General features: G+C 53.5%; 1 protein-coding gene across 1 annotated transcript; it reads right to left on the bottom strand.

The window, feature by feature from the left end:
- Nucleotides 1-2,249: 2,249 nt before the first annotated feature.
- IRF9 (interferon regulatory factor 9) lies at nucleotides 2,250-7,237 on the bottom strand. The gene is made up of 9 exons (XM_054577753.1): nucleotides 7,167-7,237; nucleotides 6,216-6,396; nucleotides 5,724-5,907; nucleotides 5,343-5,473; nucleotides 5,176-5,254; nucleotides 5,005-5,076; nucleotides 4,012-4,353; nucleotides 2,990-3,105; nucleotides 2,250-2,641 (listed from the first exon to the last, which is right to left on the bottom strand). Exons 2-9 carry the CDS (start codon nucleotides 6,393-6,395, stop codon nucleotides 2,513-2,515), a joined length of 1,233 nt encoding a protein of 410 aa, XP_054433728.1. The 5' UTR covers nucleotide 6,396; nucleotides 7,167-7,237; the 3' UTR covers nucleotides 2,250-2,512.
- Nucleotides 7,238-7,428: the final 191 nt, after the last annotated feature.

The raw sequence follows: 7,428 nt of genomic DNA, 5'->3' as shown, positions 1-7,428 counted from the left end.
GGATTTCAAAATCTAGTGCAAACCTGGCCTTTACAGATGAGAAAATGGAGACCCAGACAGACTCTTTCTCCTGGACCACACAGTTCCTAGTGACAGCCTGGTTGGAACTCTGCTCTCAGATTTCATTGTTCCCAATCCCCATTTCACCGTGTTTGGCTAAACTGGCTTCTACAAAACATAATTGTTTCCATCACTGCCCATAAGTTGTTGAAGTTCACAAGTGTTCACATGGGGACACAAACCTGATAAAATAGGGCATCTACCCTTAAGGTGCTTAGAACCTAGTTTGGGAGATAATTTGTGCATTCATTCATTCAACAAGTATTTATTGCATGCCTAGAACGTGCCAGGTGCTCCTCTAGGCACTTGGGATATAGCAATGAACAGGTCAAGTCCCCATTCTCATGGAGTGAGGAAGGAGGAGTAAACCAGTAGACAAATGGAAATAGGTGAAGTGGTCAATGCTATGAAGGAAAATGAGGCAGCGTAGGAGGATAGAGAGTACTGAGGTACTCTCTAACTCACTAACTGCTGGTTAGGTAGGGGACTCAGGGAAGGGAGGGGGCAAGTCATGTGCCTACCTGAAGCAAGAGTATTTCAGACAAAAGAACCAGCAAGTGTAAAGGTCCTGAGGCAGAAATGTATTTGGTGGGTGCAAGTATCCTGGAGCAAAGTGACTGAGGAGAATGGCAAGGGGCGAGGTTAGAGAGGATAGCGGCCCAGTCACAAGGACCATGGAGGTCATTCTAAGGACTTGGGCTTTAACCTGAGTTGAAAGCCAATGGAGGGTTTTGAGCAGAGAAGTGACATCATGAGACTTATGTGTTAAGAGGACCTCTGCTGTGTTGAGAATAGGCTGAAGGTGGACAGGAGGGAAAGCAGAAAAGATGTGGAAGGAAGCAGGAAGAAAAAGTGTGAGATGATGGTGACTTGTTCCAAAGTGTTGGCGGTGGAAGCAAAGAAAAGCAGTCAGATTCCGGGTAGCTTTTGAAGGAATAATGACAGGACTGGCTGGTGGATCGGATGTGGGGTACAAGAAAAAATGGAAGTCAGGGAAGGTCGCAGATACAAAGGTCCAGGTGGGATTTCAGTACATTGAGGGCACGACATGGCTGTCCACCTGTGCCCTCAGTACCTGATTTCTTCACTGCCAGTGCCAATGCCTGTTTAGAGTCCTGGAGCATGATGGGAAAGACTGAAGAGAAGACAGGCCTGAGGAGGAAGAAAGGCTCCAATAGCAACATTAAAGCAAGATCCTTGAGGATCTAGGTATCTAGATTTGACCATGTAGGTAATTCATGAGCCATTGAAGGCTTGTAAGAGTGACATGACAGGAAAGAGTCTAGTCTGGGAGGCTTCTCCTCCTCTAACCTGGTGTCGTGTACAGGAAGGGGGAAGCTGGAGGCCGGGGCAATCAGGTAAGTGGTGACTTAGGTCTGAACTCTTCTGCTGGAATTGAGCGTACAGAGAGGAAGGATGACAAGCGGCCTTGTGAAGAAAGTTTCCGGTTTGGAGGCCAAATAAACACGGATGAGGGAGAGGAGTGTCAGCTGATTTGCACTCCAAATCTCAGTGGACAGTGTTGGTGACATGGCATCCTGGGCCAGCTTGTCTTCTTTTGTGGGGCTCAGGTAAAGTGAGGAAACCAGTTTGGGGGTACCCTTCAGTGGGCGTGACAGTGCACGATGTGCTGGGAGAAGAGGCACCAGGGCCTGGTCTGCCTCAGGCACAGAGGGTTCAGCAACGCTTCCCTCTGACTTACCCTCCCAGCAGGTCCCAGGGCCTCCAGCCCATAGTTTCAGGTCAATTTCAACATCTCCTGTTCATTCAGACCTCCAGTGTAGGGTCCCACCCTCAGACTGTTGTGAAGGCCCAAATCAGACGCCTCTAACAAAGCACTGTGGAGCCCGGATCTTCCCGTGTAAAGTTGGTGGCTATAGGAGCTGTAGGCTCAGTGCCTCTCTTGGTGGCTGACCCTGACTCTCATCCTGGTTGCACAGACGGTACAGAGAGCCAGACCCAAAATCCGCAGTGCCCAGACTGCTTCCTCCCCAGCACCCGTCGTGGGAGGAGAGGAAAGGGACCTGGTGATGTCAGCAGGAAGAGAACCCAAGTGCCTTGCTCTCTCGTTACCTCTTTGTTATCAACCTCTGACCCCTGCTACCTTATTCTCTCAACAAATCAGATGCTGATTCCTTTTTCAATAACATTTTATTTTAAATCTTTAGTGAAGATTTAAAAAGAAAATGTAAAGTGCTTGGCTTCAGGGTTGGGGGGAAAAGGAAATGACCCCCTGAGTTCCCACCATTTCCCAGTTCAGTTCCTCACAGACAAAAGAGGGGATGTCTGAAAAAATGAAACACAACAAAAAACCCCAAACTAATAAAAAAAAACCACCACAGATAAAAAACAGCCAGATATTAAGAGGAGTTCAAGGACATATCCATCACAGACAACTATTAAGAAGTATCATTGCAGGAGGCAGATCAATAATGTGGAGAATGAGTGTCTTTCAAAGGAAATAGGAAGAACCAAGTGGAGAGGAGGAAGGTAGGTCCCCCAGGCTCTGCACCAGGGACAGAGTGGCTGCATGGTCCTCTGGAGTGTCCTGCAGTAAATGTCGGGCAAAGGCCTGCTCCATCTGTGCCAGAAGTTGGGGGAGAGGGTATCATGAGCACAGCAAGGCCAGCCACTACCCCATCCCACCCAGGTAGGCCCCTTCTCCTCCTGGAAGCCCCTTGCCCTCATAAGCAGCTATCCTTTATTTATGTATGTATGTATTTTGAGAGAATGGGGAAGGGAGGGAGAGAGGGAGAGAAACACTGGTCGGTTGCCTCTCATACGACTGGGGTCTGAACCCGCCAACCCAGGCTCGTGCCCTGACCAGGAACCTAACCGGTGACCTTCCGCCTCGCAATATGACGCCCAACCAACTGAGCCACAGCAGTTCGGGGCAAGGCAGCTTTTCTTACCCGGCCCTGAACTTTACCTGCACTGAGATAAGACTCTGTGGGGTGTGGTTGGGGCCAGGGTCCTCCTCTAAGAAATTCAGTGTCACCTGGAACTTGGGTTGCGGGCCCAGGCCCTGGAAGTACCTTTCCAAGTCTGAAAGAGAAAAGCTCAAAGGTCAGAAGAAAGAACAAAGAAGGGAGAGGGCCACAGGAAGGGAGAAAGGAGAAAGAGGTGGTGGTGAGGCCACTTGGAGACCAAAGCCAGAGGAGGAGCTGCAGGATCACCAGGCTGCTGCCTTGTGCGAGGAGGGATTCTAGGAACTAAGTGGCTACTCACCCATATGCAGATAGGAAAAAGTACTCCTTCCACCAGCAGAAATACTGTATTTAGTGGCAGCCAACTGTTATACAACCTGACATGCTCTCTGCTGGGAGAGGTTAGAATCCTCTCAGCAGCAGCCCTGGCGGCTAACACAGACGTGTCCACGCCTTGGTTGCTTGCTCATACTATCCTCCCTATGCTAGGGCACCCGTGGCCCTGGGAACACCCATTCTCTGCGCCCCCTGTACTCCTGGCCCCCACTCCCAAGGCCAGGCTTAGAGTGGAGTGGAGGCAGGAGGTGGAATCCCAAGTGTGGATGGGAGAGGGGCGGCCTGAGAGGACACCTGGAGTGTGGTAGGGCCAGGGTGTGTGACACGTGCCAGCTCTTTTGAAGGCGTGGATGGACGAGTGTGCCAGTGTATGTGTAGGAGGGAGCCACCAGGTGCACCTTCCCATGATTCCTGCATGCTTCCATGCGATGGTGCTCTCTGAGCTGTGACGCTTTAGTGCTGGGCTACACCTGAGCCTCCTCTTCCGTGGCATAGACTGCGGAAGGAGGGCTGTCTTGACAGCCAGGGCTAAGCACAGGGCTGCACAGGATGTGCGCCCAGCAAGTGCACAGTGCCATGCATGGGCTGCCATGGTAGATCTGCTGGAAGGAGCACCAAGGTGGGGGCAGGGCCCAGGGGGACCAAGGGGAGAGGGAGGGGCTCAGGTGCTGGGCTGCAGGAACCTCACCTCTGCAGAAGTGGGCAGTTCTGAAGAGCTCCACACACTTGTTGGGGGGCAGCATATGTGGGCCTGGACCAGGTGGGGACTGGGGCGCGCTCCAGGAGATGGGGATGCGGCAAAGGCGCTGCACGAAGAGTCCTCGGGAGTTGCTGGCCACCAGGACACCTTTCTCAAGCTGGCTCAGCAGGCGATGGGTGGGCTCTTGTGGGCTAGGCTTGGGAAATACCACCTGTTCCATGCTGCACTGAGAGTCTGAGGGCTCAGCCACGAGGCGGCAGTCCAGGCTCTGCACCTGGGCCTCACCCACCACCTGCCCATTGTAGATGAAGGTGAGCAGCAGCGAGTAGTCTGCGGAGAGAGAGCAACCGACTACACCAAATGCCTCTCCCCAAGGGCCCGCCTGGTCAGTCCCAGGGGACTCTGGGAAAACAAAGAGGGGCTCCTTGCAAATCCAATGTCCTCATTTTAATGCTGAGGGACACGAGGCCCAGAGCGGAAAACCAAGCAAGGGTTGGGGAGGACAAGGCAGGCTGTGGGGTGGGGGCAGCAGCTATACTTTCTGAGGTTAGAGAAGTCACCCTCCCTCCTCATCCTCACTCCCCCGACCCTCACCAGCAAGGGACCTCCTGCCAGACTTTCCTATCACTCAGAAGGGTAGCTGATACAGAGATTCTCACTGGGGCTTCCAGGCTTAATGCCCAGGGCCTTACAGTTTACAAGGCAGTCCCAGAGATTGCACTTCTGCTTAACCCACAGAAATCAATGTCTCAGAGTGGATTCCGAGGAAACAGAATGCATAGGGGGTATTTCGGAGAAGCAAGCTGTCTGGAGTCTGGACTCTGGCCAGATGCGCTACCTAGAAACCAGCGCCTGTGTCTGGGTAAGGTGGAGCCCAGGTTGCTGCAAGCCCTGACAGATTAGACAATGTGTGTACAGTCCCAGGAAGATGACCTGTAGGGACAGGGAGCAGGGACAGGATGAGCCAGACATGCCGAGTACCTGAGTCTGGAGGGGGCAGAAGCTCCAGAGACACCTGGTCTTCTTGGAAAGGGACCTCATTTGTGTCTGCACCTGGAAGAGAGAAGCGGCATGTCATTCAGAGTGGGACTGGGGAGTTCAAGGGGCAGAGGGTGTGGCAAGGGGGATGACAAGGGGCAAGGGAGGCGGTACCTTCCTGAGGCTCAGGACTGTTGCTGCTGCTGCTCCCAAAGTCTGAATAGCCAGCTCCCCCATTGGTCTCCACTTTCTCCTGGAGATACAGTGTCTATCGTTGGCCTCCTATCCCCCCAGGTACTGTCCTACCCTCAGGCCCACCAAGTTCCCTCCCCAGCTCTCACATTTCTGAGGGGGTCCTGGAGCAAGGAGGGACTAAGTATACAGTTCTTCACGGTATCCTCATTCTCCTCCCTCTCAGGGGATATAGAGCTGTGGTGTCTCTTTAATGGTGATTTCTGGGCTGCTGGCGAAGCTGTAGAATGTGTTTGAGGGGGAGAGAGAGGTCAGAGCCTTAGGTAGGCACGGAGTGTAGGGGAGAGATAGGACGCAGTGAAAGGATGGGCAGGACTGGGCAGGGGAACCTGGGGAGCAGCTCCTCAAGGACAGAGATAAGGTAGAACTCTGACCGAGAGGCCTACAGGGGCCCCGGCACCTGCCCAGGCTTATCTCCGTCCTCCCTCCCGTCTGCTCATTCTAGGAGTGGCTGGCAAGGGGACACTCACCAGGGAGGGCTCCTGGTGGCAGCAGTCGATACACCTTGTAGGGCTCAGCCCCATCCCTATGGCTATTCTCAGGAACCTCCTCAAATTCAGAACTCTTGTTGAGAGCACAGCGCAGACGAGTCTTCCAGATGGCAGGGCCGTCTGTGTCCCCCTCCTTGTACTTTCCCTTAAATATTGCCCAGGCCTTGGGAACAGAAGTGAAAAGAAGTAGCACATTAGAGACTGCAGCTGACGTGCCACTGGGGCCAGCATCGTGAACGTGCGGCCTGAGCACTTCCACAGATAGGCCTGTGCTGGGTTTATGCTCAGATGCTATCATCTTGAAACACTTAATTTTGCATGTTCATTTTGCACTGGGCTCTGACAATTACATAGCTGTTCAACCCTCTGCTCTCCCCTTTATCTGACACCTGGGGGGACACAACCCCTGGAGCATCAGTGTCAACTCTATCTCTCACTTGGAAGGAGGGGCCGGTTTCCAGGGCCTTTCACCTTGAAAAAGGCAGCATCCTGGTCCTCCCGGAAGTCCTGCTTGCCTGCATGCTTCCAGGGAATCCGGAACATGGTCTTAGCTGCATCTTCCCAGCACACCCCTGGGAACTGTCCACTCTCCACTTGCTCCACCACCCAGTTCCGGAGCTTTCGGGTGCAGCGTGCCCTGCCTGATGCCATCCTGGGGATTAAGAGCAGCAGGCAGCATCAGTAGAACCAACTAATCCTTTAGGCGGGAACATCTGCTTAAGTTCTGGCCATCTGGGTTGTATTCTGACGAGAACCCCTAAATAACCCATCCACCTTTTTCTCCAGACATATCTCAAAATTCTGAGGCCAAATAGTTTTGCTTATGCTATCACTGGCAATTAAAAAAGAAAAGTTCCTCTTAACACCCCAAGCTCTGACACCTGAAAGGAAACCCTAGGCATTGGTCTCAATTTTAAGATGTTTTCAAGCATCTCTTGTTTGGAAGAGAGAATTTCCTTGGTGGCCTGTTCCTGGCGACACGCCCAGTCTAGAGCCCCAAACATTTGCAGAGGCCGCATCGGCTTCCTAGATGCCTCTCCAACCCTCTTCACCCACCACCCCCACAACTTCTCCTAGGACCCCCATCCTTCCCCTCTGCTTGCCCTAGGGGTAGGTGGGGCAGGGGCGGAGCTTCAGCGAATGTAGGCAGGGCCGGAAGGCAAGAAAACAGTGAGAAGTGGACAGGAGCAAACAGCCTTCTTCCCTGAACCAGGCAGCAGGTGCACCCGGCCTTTGCCTGTAGAGCTTGGGACACAGACCCTGGTCACTCATGTTGGCCCTCATTCAGGCCACCCTCCTGCTTCTTGGCTTTTACGCCTTCCTGCCTAGTTGAGGGGCCCCCAGGACCCTGCCCCGGCCCATCTGGCTGGGCCTTGCAGCCCTATACCCAGGCTACCACCGCCACTTCTTGGCTGATCTTACCTGAGCGGCTGTGCAGGGAGTCCAGGGCTCAGCTGACCTCAGCTCCGCTCCTGGCTAGGGAGCTTCCTGTTAACCCCGCCCAATTCTACAGTCCCCACCCTAAGTTTCACTTCTCCTCCTGGGAGGTCCTTTTCCCTGAAATCACGTGGCCTGAGTTGCAGGGCAAGAGGTAGCCACCAGGGGGCAGCAGCAGCATCTGAGAATCCCACTGCTGGAATCTTAGGGGCTGGAGGAACCATCCCGCTCAGGCTCCTTCCCCTTC

Source organism: Pteronotus mesoamericanus, unplaced genomic scaffold (genome assembly GCF_021234165.1).
Source record: "Pteronotus mesoamericanus isolate MK-2021 breed Mesoamerican mustached bat unplaced genomic scaffold, CSHL_Meso_final contig_46, whole genome shotgun sequence".
Lineage (NCBI taxonomy): Eukaryota > Metazoa > Chordata > Mammalia > Chiroptera > Mormoopidae > Pteronotus > Pteronotus mesoamericanus.
The sequence above is the reverse complement of the archived record's forward strand: the minus strand, read 5'-3'. Positions and strand labels throughout refer to the sequence as shown.